Source organism: Chelonoidis abingdonii, chromosome 11 (assembly GCF_003597395.2).
Source record: "Chelonoidis abingdonii isolate Lonesome George chromosome 11, CheloAbing_2.0, whole genome shotgun sequence".
Classification (NCBI taxonomy): Eukaryota; Metazoa; Chordata; order Testudines; family Testudinidae; genus Chelonoidis; species Chelonoidis abingdonii.
In genome coordinates this window covers 7,925,985-7,942,267 of record NC_133779.1, presented here as the reverse complement: position 1 = coordinate 7,942,267, position 16,283 = coordinate 7,925,985, and the positions used below count along the sequence as shown (strand labels likewise).

Below are 16,283 nucleotides of genomic sequence, written 5' to 3'. Positions count from 1 at the left end.
GGTTCCCCAGGGAAGATTTTGGGGGAGCAGGAAGTATGCCAAACACTATATTTTGGCTGGTGGAAGCATACCAAATTTAAGCTAGTAATTAAGCTTAAAAGTGATCATGCAGGTCCCCACTTTTTGGACGCTAAAGTTCAAAGTGGGGAAAAGACCTTGACAGTTATACTCTGTATAAGCTTTACACAGAGTAAAATGGATTTATTTCATGTTTGAATCCCATTGGGACTGGGTCTCTGGGTGCTAGAGACAGGAGCACTTGCTAAACCATTTTCAGTTAAGTCTGCAGCTTTGGGGGCGTGGGAAGGGCCGGTGAAACCATTTAGGCAACCTAGGCTGTTGCCTAGGGCGCTAGGATTTGGGAAGCAGCGTTTTCTTCAGTCGCCCCGATCACTGCCGGCATTTAGGTGGAGGAAGCTGGGGCAGGGGAGTGTGGGGAGGGCCGCCTGCCGCAAGTGAGGGGTGGGGAGGGGAACACGGAGGGGAGCGCCCCACCCCAGCTCACCCCTGCTCCGCCTCCTCCCCGAGCATGCCATGGCCGCTTCACTACTCCTGCCTCCCATGCTTGCGGCACCTAAGCTGATTGGTGCCACAAGCCTGGGAGGCGGGAGAAGTGAAGCAGCGACGGCGTGCTTGGGGTGGAGGTGGAGCAGGGGTGAGCTGGGGTGGGGGGGTGCCTCAGGGCAGAGGGTGGGGAGCTGTCACAGGGGTGGCACATCAGGGCGGATGTGGGAAGCTGCTGTGGGGGAGGGGCGCCTCAGGGCGGGGGTTAGGTGATGGAGGAGGGTGCAAGGTGGAAGTTTTGCCCTGGGTGTGGGTCATACCCTGGGTCTGTGTTACAGACCCAGGATCTTGAGAAATTGCACTAGATCTTGACAAACTGGCCCTGGATTTTTCGTTTGAGTGAGTGGCTGCAGGCTCCACTGACAGCAAATCCTACCAATGGAAGCTGCAGTTACCCAGGTCCCCAATGTACCACAGAGAAGTCTGGCCCAGAGATAACTAGATGCCAACTGGCAGAGGGCACAGGGATGCCTTAGGTTTTATGGGGATCCTCTGGGTTACATATATGGACAACAGCTCATCAGAGGTTGTATGTGAGGTTTCTACCAGCAGGCCACTCATCGCCCTCATGGGGGCAAGATGTTTGTATGGGACATAGTTGAAGAGAGATGTAAAATGCAAAATATGAGGCTCCAGAAGTGTTGAAGTGAAGCCTGTCACCTGCGCCATGGCAATCCCTTCGGCTGAGCCAATCAGCACATAGAACAAAGCACAGCCATGGAAACAGGCTATATTCACTGTCTGGGTCCGGGAGGGCCTGAGAATTTGCAAAGACCAAAGGTCTCTCAGCACATGTCTCAAAAGAGAGACCTCCTCTGGGAAGACAATAGTCTGTACCTGTAACCCGCACATCTTGTGGGTTCTGTGTTCTGTTCCATCTAGTTTCACCAAGAACACATATTTAAGAATGAGATAAAACGACTCTGCTCTACAACCTTAGCTAACAGCCCGTTGGTTTTTAGCTTATGCAGTAAAGACTCATGAACTAAGCTTCAGAGGTCCCAGGTTTGATTCCGATGACCGGGGCTATCAGCCTTATATACCTATGACGAAAGAGAAGGGGACAAGCTCTCCCTTTCACCCAGGAGGCAGCTCACAGCATTTGTCTCAGGAACAGGAGATCTCAGCCAATCCTGGAGTAAAACCCTGGAAGGACTGTGGAGTGATCATTGCTTTACCAGACAGAAAAGTATCTCGTTCAGTGAGTCTAGACTTTAGTCAGCGTGGTATGATTTTATTGGCTGTGGAACCATTTCTTTCCAACCTGTCTCCTTGCTGCCCCTCGAATCTCTACACTCTGTGAAATCACTTGTCCTTGTCACTATGAAGGGATCTAGGGCTGTGCATTGATCGGGGTAGAGATGGGGGGGTGGAGCTGGTCAGCTGGGGGCCCTGTTCCTTTGGGAGCAGCAGATCTGTGACTGTTGTGAATGCCCAGTGGAACAGGGGCTGGGCGCTGCTATGGGCTGGAGTTTGCCTATCATCAACCAGGAGAGAGACCACCCTAGAAGGCCTAGAGGACACAGCTTGTGTGGTCTGAGGCCGAGGGAAGCTGCCCCCCAGCAGGCACAGACAAGGTTTCCTCATGCCAGGGGCCCTTGGCACCACTTTGAGCCCGTGCCCCACTCCCTACATCACAGGCCCATAGAACCGCACAAGGGAATTAGGGTCACCACAGCGTGTGAGAGGAGAGTGCTCCCTACTGAAACCGACATATTGCTCCCTGAAGTTCAGGTCCCAAAACACCATGGTGGGGTCAGCAATGGCTGTGAGGGGACAATGCCCTGTAATGAGCTTCCCACCTTGCTCCCTGCAACATGCACAGTGGTGGAAGAAGTTTACCTGAGCACACAACACCGGCATCTTCTCCATGGTTACAGTTATTGTTTCCCCAAGGCCGAGAACTGCAGTGGGAGAGGGCAGCTTCTGTCCCTGTGCAGTGAACGTCATCCAGCCAGATACGGTCTGATCCTTGTCCAAATCGAGCCCCTCCTGGGGCTGATAACGCCATCCCACAGCCCAGCTGCCTGCACACAACTCCAGCATCAGTTATGTCCCAGCTGTCATCACACACGGTTCCCCACAGCTGGTTGTGAAGCACCTCGACCCTCCCAGCGCAGCGATTCGCGCCTTTCACCAGTCGGAGCTGAGCCACTTCTGAGATGCCAGAATCTGCAAAGCCCAAAAGGAATAAACACTCAGGGAGGTTCCTGTGCATCTGATCACTAGTGATGCTGGAGGATGTAGTCCCTTCCAACGGCGGGTCTGAATAACCTCTGCAACTGCCCAAAAAAATCTGTTAGTCTTTAAGGTGCCACTGGACTTCTTGTTGTTTTTGTGGATACAGACTAACACAGCTACCCCGTGATACTTGATCCATCTGGGTGCAGAGTAACATGCCCCTCATTCCCACCCCCCACTGCTGCTTGGCTTATATCTAGCATGTTCATTCGGCCCTCCCACTATCGGCAGTTACACGTTGTTTCTGGTGCTGGGCCTGTGTTTCTCCAGTAGTGAGGAGGTGAATGAATGTCAACACCAGAAACAGAAAGGCTAGAGGAGGATCGAGGAAAAGGTCATTCTCAGAAAGTACGGGATACCTGAAATATTTTATTTCAAACTAGGGCTGTCAATTAATCGCAGTTAACTCATGAGATCAACACAAAAAAGTTAATCACAATTTAAAAATTAATTGCAGTTTTAATCTGCAGTGGGACAGCTGCACGGAAAGGGCTGTGACAGGCCAGAGAGGCTGCACAGACCAGCAGCCAATCACTGAAGGCCTGTGGAAAGCCAGTGAGGGCCAAGGAAGAGGCAGCCAATCAGGGCCAGGATGGGTTCTATATAAAAGCTGCCTAGCAAAGGAGAAGGCAGTCTCTCCCTGACTAGCAAGGGAGGACTGGCTGCTGAGGAAAGGAGGTAGCACCTTAGAAGAGCAGTGCTAGGCGGGCTCCAGGAAGCAGAGGAGAGCTCCGACCCGGTTACCTGCCAGTCTGCAGCCCCTGCTAAAAATGGTCGACAAGGTGCACAGAGTCAAAGGGGAAGTGGCCAAGGGAAGATAGGCGGACAAGAGAGGAGAGAAGGAGGGCAGAGAGAGGCTGCCACTAGAGGGTCCCTGGGTCAGGACTCAGGGTAACAGGTCGGCCTGGGTCCCTCCCTGCACTGCACCTGGCCATGGAGGACTGTGGAGACAAACTGCAACTTATCCCTGAGGTGAGAGGCTAGACTTTGGGGTTGTGGTTGGCCACTGAAGCAGGTGCAAGCTGAAGGCTGTTGTTAACCCCCAACACACTTCCCCGGAAGGGGGTGCAAGTGGAGTAGTGGGCACTGGCAGAGGGCAGTGTCCTAGAGCGGACACCACTGAGCGGGGAGCAACGCGGTTCCCAAACCAGCAGAGCAGACAACAGGCGAGACACCACACGCAGAGCGCGCTCGGTAGCTGACAAGAGCTAATCCTTGGAGCAACCAGCAGGAGGTGCCAGCGGTGGTGAGTCCTAACCCTGTCACATAATCACACTGTTAAACAATAGAATTCCAACTGAAATGTATTAAATATTTTGGATGTTTTTCTACATTTTCCAGCATATTGATTTCAATTACAACACAGAATACAAAGTGTACAGTGCTCACTTTCTATTATTATTTTGGTTTACAAATATTTGCACTGTAAACATGATAAAAGAAATCGTATTTTTCAATTCATCTCATAAAAGTACTGGAGTGCAATCTCTTTCTCGTGTAAGTGCAAAATACAAATGTAGATTTTTTTTTTGGTTGCATAACTGCACTTAACAATGTAAAACTTAGAGCCTACATGTCCACTCATTCCTACTTCTTGTTCAGCCAATCGCTAAGACAAACAAGTTTGTTTACATAAATGGGATTTAATGCTGCCTGCTTCTTATTTACAATGTCCCCAGAAAGTTAGAAAAGGAGTTCGAATGGCACTTTTGCAGCTAGTATTGGAAGTTATTTACATGCTGGATACGCTAACCATTCATATGCCCCCTCATGCTTCGGCCACCATGGTGATAATGTGTTAATTTAATTTGTGACTGAAATCCTTGGGGGAGAATTGTGTATCTCCTGCTATGTATTGTGTATTGTAATTGAATTCGATATATTTGAAAATGGAGAAAACATCCCCCCAAAATTAAAATAAATGGTAGTCTATTATTGTGCAAAGGCGAGATTAATTGCATGATTAATCATAATACATTTTTTCGTCACATAACAGCCCTACTCCCTACTACTGCCATGCACCCACTTCTGGGGTGGAACAGGGCAGCTGGGTTCCCAGCCAATGGGAGCTGTGCAGCTGGCACTGGTTAGGGGCAGCACGTAGAACTGCCTGATGCACCTCCTCCACTTAGGAGTAGCTGGAGCCCGGTAGAAGTCGCCATTTGTGGGGAGTCATCTGAGGTGAGTGGCCCCTGGATCCAACACCCTGCACCTCCTCCTGTGTACCAAGTCCCCTCCCACACTCAAAGTACCTCCCAGAGCCCCCTCCAGCTCCGCGCCAACTGGACTATAAACCAACATTTCAATGAAGATCAGAAATGCCAATTTATAGAGCTTTCCTGTTAGTGAAGGGTCGGATAAAACAGCTTTTACTTATTTTGGATTACAAATATTAGCACTGTAAAATGGTAAAAGAAATAGTATTTTTCAGCTCACCTCATACATGTACTGTAGTGCAATCTCTTTATTGTGAAAGTGAAACTTACAAATGTAGATTATATTATTTTTTGTTAGATAACTGCACACTTACTACATGTTCAGCCAATCTCTCAGACAAACAAGTTTGTTTACATTTTCGGGAGACAATCCTGCCTGCTTCTTATTTGCCATGTCACCCGAAAGTGAGAAGAGGCGTTCGCATGGCACTTTTGCAGGTGGCATTGCAAGATATTTCCGTGCCACATATGTTAAATATTCATATGCCTCTTCACGCTTCAGCCACCATTCCAGACAACATGCTTCCATGCTGATGAAGCAAGTTGGTGAAGCACTGGAATAGGTTACCTAGGGAGGTGGTAGAATCTCCATCCTTAAAGGTTTTTAAAGCCTGGCTAGACAAAGCCTTGGCTGGGATGATTTAGTTGGTGTTGGTCCTGCTTTGAGCAGGGGATTGAACTAAATGACCTCCTGAGATCTCTTCCAACCCTAATATTCTATGATTCTATGATGCTCGTTAAAAAACTAATTTGTTAACTTAATTTGTAACTGAAATCCTTGTGGGGAAAATTGTGTATCTCCTGCTATGTATTTTACCTGCATTCTGCCATATCTTTCATGTTACAGTAGTCTCAGATGATGACCCAGCACATGTTGTTCATTTTAAGAACACTTTCACTGCAGATTTGACAAAATACAAAGAAGGTCCCAGTGTGAGATTTCTAAAGCTAGCTATAGCACTCGACCTAAGGTTTAAGAGTCTGAAGCGCCTTCCAAAATCTGAGAGGGACAAGGTTAGGAGCAGGCTTTCAGAAGTCCTAAAAGAGCAATACTCAATGCGGACACAACAGAACTTGAACTACCAAAAAAGATAATCAGACTTCTGCTGGTGGCATCTGACTCAGATGATGAAAATGAACATTCGTCAGTCTGCACTGCTTTGGATTGTTATCAAACAGAACCCACCATCAGTATAGACATATCCTCTGGAAGAGTGGTGAAAGCATGACGGGACATATGAATTTTTAGCGGATCTGGCACATAAATATTTTGCAACACCAGCTACAACAGTGCCATGTGAATGCCTGTTCTCACTTTCAGATAACATTGTAAACAAGAAGCAAGCAGCATTATCTCCTGTAAATGTAAACAAACTTGTCTCTCTGAGCATTTAGCTGAATGAGATATAGGACTGAGTGGATTTGTAGGATCTAAAATTTTACATTGTTTTATTTTTGATTGCAGTTATTATTTGTAAATAATTCTCCATTTGTAGGTTCAAATTTCAGGATAAAGAGCTGGCACTACAGTACTTGTATGAGGTGAATTGAAAATACTATTTCTTTTGTTTCTTTTTTACAGTGCAAATATTTATTGTTGTGTAATGGAGCAATTAATTGCATGATTAATCATGATTAATCTTTAATCTCACAATTAATCACAATTAATTTTTTAATAACTTAACAGCCCTACTCCCCACCACTACCATGTAACCACCTGTGGGGTGGAACAGAGTAGATGAGAGACAGGGCACAGAAACTCATGGGCTGTGTAGGAGAAAAAGTGAGGAAGAACCCTGTCTCCAGTCACAACAGTGGGGCAAATTACAGGTTCAGGATCCATCTCTAGCTGAGATGGAAATCACCCGGAGTGATGGGCATAGGAACCCCACACTTCATAAAGGGATCCCTGAGTGGTTTCAGGATCCATTCAACCCCAAATCCTACAAATGGGATCCACGGTTACCCAGCGCCCCAGTGTGCTGTAGTGGGGCAGGGGAATCACAGCTATCAGCGACGGGGAGGGTATCTCACAGAGGTGCACGTACTGCTCCCTGAAGCGCAGGCCCTAAGTGCTGTGCTGGGGCACTGGCTCAGCACTGACTGCGAGAGCAAAGCGCCCCCTACTGAGCCCCCATCCTGCTCCCTGTAGTACAGGCATGTAGAACTGTGTCAGGAAATGGGGTCAGCACTGACACCATGGGAAGAGCGACACTTACTGTGACCCCAAAACGGCTCCCAGCAGTAAAGGCCCTTAGCACCATACTGGGGCACTGGGGTCAGCGCTGACTCAGACAGGAGAGCTGGGTCTGTGCTGAAAGCTTCCCAGCTCAACCTCTGCAGCACTGACTGATGTGATGGATGAAGGTTACCTGAGCACTCGACACCGGCATCTTCTCCGTGAGTACAGTTATTCTCTCCCCAAGGCCTAGCCCTGCAGTCGGAGAGGGCAGCTTCTGTCCCTGTGCAGTTGACGTTATTCAGCCAGATATGGTCAGATCCTCGCCCAAAGTGAGCCCTGGTGGGGGCTGATAACGCCGTCCCACAGCCCAGCTGCCTGCACACAACTCCAGCATCCTGTAAGTCCCAGCTGTCATCACACACGGTTCCCCACTTCTCGTTATGAAATACTTCAACTCTCCCAGCGCAGTGACTCGAACCATTCACCAGTCGGAGCTGAGCCACTTCTGAGATTCTGGAATCTGCAAACACCCAAGGCAATAAATACTGAGGGAAGTTCCTGTGCATCTGATCTCTCCTGTTGCTGGGGAATGTAGCATCTCCTGCTGACTGGTCTGACCGGTCTCTACACACAGGGACTGCCTGTCAAGGGCTCCCCACCACTGACCAGGCTAATCACTTGGGCAATGTTGAAGTTTGTTCACTACCCTCACAGTCAGCTGACACCTAGTTAGGCAGACTGGACAGCAGTCTGTCCTACTGCTCCCATTAGAACACAATGAAAAAATCACCCCCTGCACTTCCCTGATGCAGAAGTTGGCAGGAACGTCCTGGGAACCAGATTTATACCCTCACTTCTGGAGCTGATATTCTCTTCAGTGGGATACTGTGCAGTGCTGCGGGCCAGACACTGGCAAAAGCATCTTTTGTGATTGGGAGCTGAACACAGTCACCTGAGTCATTAGTGCTTGCCTTAGTCTGACATCAGCATTGAATTTACATGTGTTGGCTCCATAGCTCCCGGAACATGTCACCCAGAATCCATCCCCCTTAGAACTGCCTGGAGGGGGACGGCTGGCAGGAACCTGCTGCGCACCAGGCTGACAATGGTTCCGACCAGTGCAGAGGCAATGCACACTTCCTACAAGCAGATCGGGCCCCTCCCGAAGCAAACACCTGCCCCTGCGGTTCCTGCTGACTTGCCATGACTGACTTGGCAACATCATTTTGTGACAGCCATTGCTGCACTCCTGTCTAGTGCTGCCAGCCCAGTACCAGTCTCAGATGAATGATGGCAGAGCTGGGCTGACAGCTGTGTCCTCACACAGGGGCAGCAACTCTGGGATAGAGACACTGCCATGCTGATGGATTTCAGAAGCCCTAACTTCTATCTGCCTATTTGCAACCTGAGATGAAGATCCTGGGCTAGTTTTAACAGGCCCCTGACTGGACTGGCCAGAGGAATTGATACAATACAGAGATTTGGGTAAGCCTGATCTTCTCACTGTGCCTGTGGGGCAGCAATACATATAGTCACACACGTGGTGGAGCAGAGCCCTGTTAGAAGACTGGACCTCGAGGAGGTAAGCAAGGTGCGAATGAGCTCTCCCCTGATAGCTAGTGATGAGCTGGGGCCGGGAAAAGGCTTCAGCACCAGACTGCGTTTACTTAAACACACCCTTTCTGCCTAGTATCCAGCAGACAGAGCTGTGTTGGCTAATGCTGGGATACAAATCACTGCAGTACTTGAATGCAGGGGTAGTGAAATGTTGTTGTCCTGATTGTCTGAGTAAAGGGCAACAGAACTGTGCTTATCCTGCCCGGACTGAGTGTCATAAGTAGATAGGTAAGGTAAGGGTTAATTTTCTTTTGCCTGTAAAGGGTGAACAAAGGGAACCAAACACCTGACCAGAGGACCAATCAGAGAACTGGATTTTTTAAAAGTCAGGAGCGGGAATTGTGTATCCTAGGTCTTTTGTTTTTCCCACTTATGAGGAAACATCTTTTCTGGATAACTTCCTATTTCTTTCTAATATTTTCCTACAAAGTGTTGGAAGTACAAAGGCCACAAGGAAATAGGCTGTTATATGCTTTGTGTTGGTATTACAGGTGTCGTTGATTTGCTGGACTGCGTTTAAAGGGGGTATCTTTTAAATTCAGACTGTTTATTCATATTTTCTGATAAGCAAGACCTGTATTATGATCTCTTAATGCAGTATTACTTGTTGTATTTTCTGTTCTTTTTATATAAAGTTTCTTTTTAAAAACCTTGGCTGAGGTTTTTGGGTTTTCGCCAGTAAGGCTACAGGAAGGGGGGGTGGAAAATCTTCTTATATTAGCTTTACTAGATTTAATGCATCGCCTCAGGACGAGCGGTGAGGGTGATTTTCCCTTTTGTTTTGCCTTTCAAGGGAGTTAAGTTACTGCATCGCCAGCTCACCCAGGGAAAGGGTAGGGGGGAGTGGGGGAGCAAGATAACGAGAGACAGAGGGAAGAGCTTGTTTTCCCGTTGAGATAGGGAGACCCAGGGGTTCTGGGTCTTGGGGGTCCCCCAGGGAAAGGTTGGGGTGACTCGGGGTAACTAGGAACCCTAAATAGTCCTAGTTGGTGGCAGCGAGATAAAATCCAAGCTGGGTATAAGCTTGGAGGAAGGTTCACAGTAAACACTCAGATGTTGAACTCTAAGTCCAGATTTGAGACAGACGTTTACCACACTGAGGGGGTCACCCACAACTGAACTGAACCCACTAACTAGGGAGCTCAGACACCAGACCTCTATCAAGAGTGACAGGGGGTGGAGATGGGTGTTCCTGCTGAGGGGTGTGGGCTCTGTGTAAGAGATCTAGGCATGGTTTAATCTGCCCCTCAATGCTCTTCAAAGATAGAGTTAATTAAGGCTCCATTAGGAGTCTTTTTGGTTTCAGTGATCACTAGAGTTGAAATCACCTGCTGTGAGACAGTGTTTCTGCCCAGCTGCTTCAGCACTGAGGTTTCCCACTAAGAGCTGACAGTCACTGAGAGCTGGGTGGCGCCTCAAGAGAGCCACCTGCAGAGGTCACAGTAGAGAGGCCGGGGGCAGCAGACTGTGAGGGCCAGCAGAGTGGTGAGTGGCTAGCGGGTGGTATGTGAGGTCTCTACCAAAAGCCAGCAGCCCACTGGTCACTCTTATGCATGCAAGATGTTTGTATGCAACATAGTTGAAGAGAGATGTAAAATGTAGAATACAACGTTTTTCACTGTATTCACTGTCTGGGCCCAGTGGGAGCCTGAGAATGTGCAAAGATAAAGGACCCTCAGCACAAGTCTCTGAAGAGAGACCTCCTCTGGGAAGAGACAATGGTCTGTACCTACAAGAAAGAGGAGAGGGGACAAGAGCTCCCTTTCACCCAGGAGGCGGCTGACAATGTTTATCTCAGGAACAGGAGATCATAGACAAGCCTGGAGTAAAACCCTGGAAGGACTGTGGGGTGAGCGTTACTCTGCCAGACAGAAAATTATCTCGTTCAGTGAGTCTAGGCTCTAGTCAGCATGGTATGATTTTATTGGCCATGGAACCATTTCTTTCCAACCCTTCTCCTTGCTACCCCTTGAATCTCTACACTCTGTGAAATCACTTGTCCTTGGTGTGACTATGAAGGTATCTAGGGCTGTGCGTTGATTGGGGCAGAGATGGGAGGGGGAGCTGGTCACCTTGGGACTGTGCTCTTTTGAGAGCAGCAGATCTGTCACTCTTTGAGTGCCCAGTGGGACATGGGCTGGGTGCTGCAAGGAGACAAGTGGAGGGCTGGGGGTGGAATGTGCCTATTGCCAACCCGGAGAGAGGCCATCCCATGTGGCCTAGAGGGCACGACATGTGTGGCCTGCGGCCAGGAGAGTCGGGGAGCTGAACCCCAGCAGGCACAGACCAGGCTTTCTCATGCCAGGGGCCTATGGCACTGCACTGGGGCATTGGTGTCAGCACAACTACAAGGGGAAAGCGCCCCCTACTGACACCCCATCCCCCTACCTTCAGCACAAGCCCCTTGGCACTGCACTAGGGCACTGGCGCCAGCCCTGACTTCAAGGGGAGAGCACCCCTTATTGAGCCCTCACCCTGCTCTCTGCAGCACAGGCCCCAAGCACCATGCTGGGGTCAGCACTGGTTGTGAGGGGACAATACCCCATAATGAGCTTCCCACCCTACTCCCTGCAACACGCATGGTGGTAGATGAGAGTTACCTGAGCACACAACACCGGCATCTTCTCCATGGTGACAGTTATTGTCTCCCCAAGGCCGAGCCCTGCAATCGGAGAGGGCAGCTTCTGTCCCTGTGCAGTGAACGTCATCCAGCCAGATACGGTCAGATCCTCGCCCAAATCGAGCTCTGCCTGGGGCTGATAACGCCGTCTCACAGCCCAGCTGCCTGCACACGACTCTGGCCTCAGTTAAATCCCAGTTGTCATCACACACGGTTCCCCACAACTGGTTGTGAAACACCTCGACTCTCCCAGCGCAGCGACTCGGGCCGTTCACCAGTCGGAGCTGAGTTAGTTCTGGGATGCCTGAGTCTGCAAATACCCCAAGGGAATAAACACTCAGGGACAGGCTAGAGGAAAGGAAAATGGTGCTTTTCCCCATTGTTTACTTTGGCTCCCATTCAGTCTCAGTATGGCAGACTGGCTGGCTTAGGGAGGCTGGGAATGGGACACTGCGAGGTTCCTCTCTGGAGGTCACCAGCTCTGATCCAGCCCCAGAGCTGGGGGAATGGCTGACTTGTGGGATGGAGAATGGGACACAGGGTCTTTCCCACCAAGGGACTCTGGCTCCAGTACAGTCTCTGCGAGGGGGATGAGCTGATGCAGTACGATGGGGGAAGGAGACCTGAGGCTTTTCCCCCAGAGGGCACCAGTTCCCATTTGGCCCCAGCTGAGGGAGGGGCAGTGGCTGGCATGGGGGGACAGGCACTGGGCTTTCACGTCTGGGGCCCTGGGTCCAAGCTGATAGTGAGTGGAAGTGGAAATGAGCTGCTGGGGTTAATTCCCCTCCATGACAGGACAGGTGTGTGCAGCCCAGCCCAGCCCTCAGTCTGAGTGGCTCCCAGCCAAGGGGCAAAGGGCAAAACTGGTCAGGAGACTGAACTGCCCTTTGCCCCTTCCTGGGATCCCTCCCTGTCTGCACTCCGATGACCTTGCCTGACCAGAGCCAACAGCAGCAGCCTCATGAGGCTGTAGTCCTGCTCCCCAAAGACTCCACTGGCCCTGACTGGGGCTGACTCAGCTCCTCTATATTCCACAGCATCCAGACAGACAGGGCCGGCCCCGTGCTGAACCGAGCCCTGTCCTGGTGCTGAGGGTGCCACAGCAGCCCAGTTCCTGCTACTCCACCCCCACCTCTCACAGGCCTCAGCTGGTGTCACGGTGCCCTAGTGTATGTGCACAGCACCTCCCCTTCCCCTTTGCAGGGGTGGGGCCACTCACCAGCCACAGCCAGAGCTGAGTTGAAACAGCTCGAACAATAACTAAAAGACAAAAATGTCTGTTGAGGCAGATCACATCCCAGGGTAAATCTGGGGTCACCCCAGACTGATGTGGCTCAGCCAGTCGCTGCCAGAGCCCAAATTTCAATTGGCCTTACTGGGCAAGGGTGAGCCCTTGAAATGCTGAAAGGCTCGGGCATTTCCACAAGTACCCAACAGCCAGGATGCCCTGTGCTCTGCTCACTCTGCCACACAGCCCACCTTGTTGACAATTCACTGGTAGGGAAACTGAGGAAGTGATGGGCTGAGAGCATGGGGGAGTCTGGAGGAGGCAGGATTGGAACCCAGGTCTCCAGTCCTACACTTGAATGACTAGATTAAATAACCTTAACTCTGCCCTTCCTTGCCCCAAATTATGAGAGAGCTGCACACTGCAGCATGTACCCTACACGTACGGACAGACCCCCCACCCTCTCCCTATGTTTGTATTTACCTGTCATGGGGAATCCTGTCATGGAAGCTGAAAGAAAGCAAAGAGATGAGGTAAGTCTCTGTCTCCATGACTGGTCACCTTGGGGATCTCCAAACACTGGCTGATGTAAGCAGTGACCTGAGTGAGCTCTTCCCTGCCATCTGTTGATGCATTGAGAGTAGGGTGACCAGATGGCAAGAACAAAATATCGGGACCAATGCCCAAGCAAAAAAAAAAAAAAAGCCGCTGGCGAAGCAAAAAAAAAAATGACCGAGCCAAAATATCGGGACAATTGGCATCCCAGCCATACATTCGTTGGGACACAGGACAAACAGCTGGATATCAGGACAGTCTCAATTTTATCGGGAGGTCTGGTCACCCTAACTGAGGGAAAAGACTCAGCTGCATGTTGTATTTCTATCTATCTACTGCCTTTCAGGGAGGTGGATTGCCTGCACCAATGGGAGAGCCCCTCCTGTCAGCGTCGGTCGCATCTACACAGAAATGCTATAGCTGCAGAGCTGCCACTGTGCCACTGTAATGTTTCAAGTGCAGAAATGTTTCAAGACCCCCACACCCTGCTCCCCTCAGGCCTGGCTTCCCCCCGACCTGGAGTGTGACAGCCCCACACGCTGAGTAATGGAGTGCTAAACTGTATTATACAGCTCAGCCACTAGGTGTCGATGTGTGTAAAATACCTTTTTTAAAGCTAACCTCAGCCATATCTGGCAGAGCATTAAAGGATTGTGGTCTGTAAAAGCAAAGTCTGTGACCAGTCCATGTCTGGTCAGAAAAACACGACAGTGTCTGGAGTAAACTAAGAACAGAAATAGAGCAAAGCTACAAAGGTTGCAGGATCTTGTCACCAGGCCACTCTTCAGTGCCCCAGAGAACTTCAGCTTTCACAAACTTCACCTGGACACACTGGAAACAAGATTTCACATTGCTGCCAAGCTGCACAAAGAAACTGGAGAGACGCAGGTATCTTCTTTAGTGTCGGCTACGGGAAGCTGGCAGAGCATGTCTTTAAATCCTTTCATGTTACTGAAGACAGTCACAAAGGTGGGAAAGGGGTCTGGTTATGTTTGATGCATACTTTATATCTCAGAGAAACGCAGTTTATGGGAGAGCTTGTTTTCACCAGAGAACTCAAAAACCCGGGGAAAGTTTTGAATGTTTTATAAGAGCTTCGCACAGATAGGCTGAAAACTGTGATTTTGGGAATGCAAAGCTTGAAAATGTCACAGACAAGCTGGTTACTGGGTTAACAGATAAAAACCTTTCACAGCAGCTACAACTGAAGAGAGATTTAACTCTAGCCACAGCTGTTCAAATAGCAAACCAGTCTGAATTAGTCAAACAACAGAACCAAAGGCAGGAGCAACTTGAAAAACATGAAACTAGCTTAGGCAATGTCTACACTAGCATTTGCTGCAGTATAACTTATGTCATTCAGAGTTCTGAAAAAGCCCCCTCGAGCGATGTAAGTTACACTGACCTAAGCACCGGTGTGGACAGCACTATGTGGGCAAAAGACGCTCTCTCACGGACGTAGCTACCACCGCTCATGGGGCTGGAGTAGTTAAGCCGACTGGAGAGCTCTCTCATCAGCTCAGAGTGGCTACATTAGAGAGCTTACAGCAGCACCACTGCATCGCTGCAGCTCCACCGCTGTAAACACGTTAGTGTAGCTGTAGTCTTTGAAGGTTTAAACAGATGCTAGAGTGTTAAAGCGTATTATCATAATATCCCTGAAGCCAGGAGAGAGAACACCCAGGCTAAGAGAGACAAATCCCGGCCTACATGCACAAGGAAAAAGTCCTAGCCCAAGAGAAGATGTATGTCCAGCCAGCAACACATGGTGTAATATTTCCATGAAATATGAACATTTTGCAGCTGCTTGCAGCACCAAAATAGTTTGGGAACTGACTCAGATTACAGACAATCAGGAGCCTTTATTTCTGGGATCCACCACTTGCAATGACATAGAGGCTAGCTGGAGAGTGAAACTGAATGTTCATGGCAAGACAATTGCCTAGCAAATTGACTCAGGAGCTGATGTCTCAGGCATCTCAGAAGGGACTTACATTCCCCTTCAATCCCTCCCAGAGCTGAAGTCACCTGACATAGCCGTGACTACCCCTGGAGATATTCTGAACTGCATGGGCCAGTTCACCACAGAAACAATTTACTAAGACAAAAGCTTTGCATTCACAGTGCATGTGATCAAAGAACCACAGATCAACAATCTTCTCAGATGCAGTATGGCAGCCGGAATGGGCTGAATGAGAAAAGTGGAAGAACTCACTGGAGGATTTGAATATATAACACAAGGTCAACCTATGGAACTCTTTGCCAGGGGATGTTGTAAGGGCCAACACTATAACAGGGTTCAAAAAAGAACTAGAGAAATTCATGGAGGATAGGTCCATCCATGCAGGGCTGGCTTTAGGAAGCACAGGGCCCAATTCGAATATTTTTGGCGGGGCCCTGGCAGGGATGACTAAAAAAAAAAGTGTAAAAAAAGCCTTTCATTTCTTCCTTGTATTATTTACTTTCCATAACTATATAAATAATACAATTATATATTATGTACATAGCATCATATATGCTGCTGATTGCTTATTAATGACCGCCATTTCACATGTGTGGGTCCCTGCCACTCCCTGCGGTCCCGCGGCTGCACGGTGGGTCCAGCGCTCCCTCCTCATTGAAGACAGGTGGCAGGGTTACTGGCCCTGGGATACTGCAAGGCAGCATGTGGACAGGGACTGCGGTTGGATAGGCAGGGAGGGGGCCGATCTGGAGGTAGGTCTGCTGCGCTGTCAGACGCGGGGCCATGGTTCCCCCGCCCCGCCCGCGGCCTCCACCCCACCGGCCCCCCCCGAGGCGCTGGCTTGGATGAAGGATGGGTGCAGGTTTTGATGGGCTGGGTGTGGCGCCAGGGGTGTCTGCTAGGCTGGGGCAGGCAAGGCGGCTGATGTAGGGGGAGGCTGGCTGCTTGGGAGGGCAAGGGGGGGGTAGGCAGGGTGTCTGGGGAGGAGGGAGTGAGGCGTGGGTGTGGGGGCTAGGGCGTGCTGAGGAGGGGGGGAGAGTAATTGGGTGGCTTGGGGCGGCCAAAGTGTGAGGCGGCAGGGGCGTGGGCTGGAGGAA

General features: G+C 49.9%; 2 protein-coding genes across 2 annotated transcripts in view; one reads left to right on the top strand and one right to left on the bottom strand.

The window, feature by feature from the left end:
• The window catches only part of LOC116835240 (scavenger receptor cysteine-rich domain-containing protein DMBT1-like), a 633,172-nt gene that overhangs the window by 244,813 nt on the left and 372,076 nt on the right, over positions 1 to 16,283 (top strand). The window lies entirely within an intron of this gene.
• LOC116835294 (scavenger receptor cysteine-rich type 1 protein M160-like) overlaps positions 1 to 16,283 on the bottom strand; it is a 225,170-nt gene that overhangs the window by 88,466 nt on the left and 120,421 nt on the right. The window contains 2 exon segments of the mRNA XM_075071406.1: positions 2,407 to 2,736; positions 7,394 to 7,723. Coding sequence (XP_074927507.1) covers positions 2,407 to 2,736; positions 7,394 to 7,723 — 660 coding nt within the window.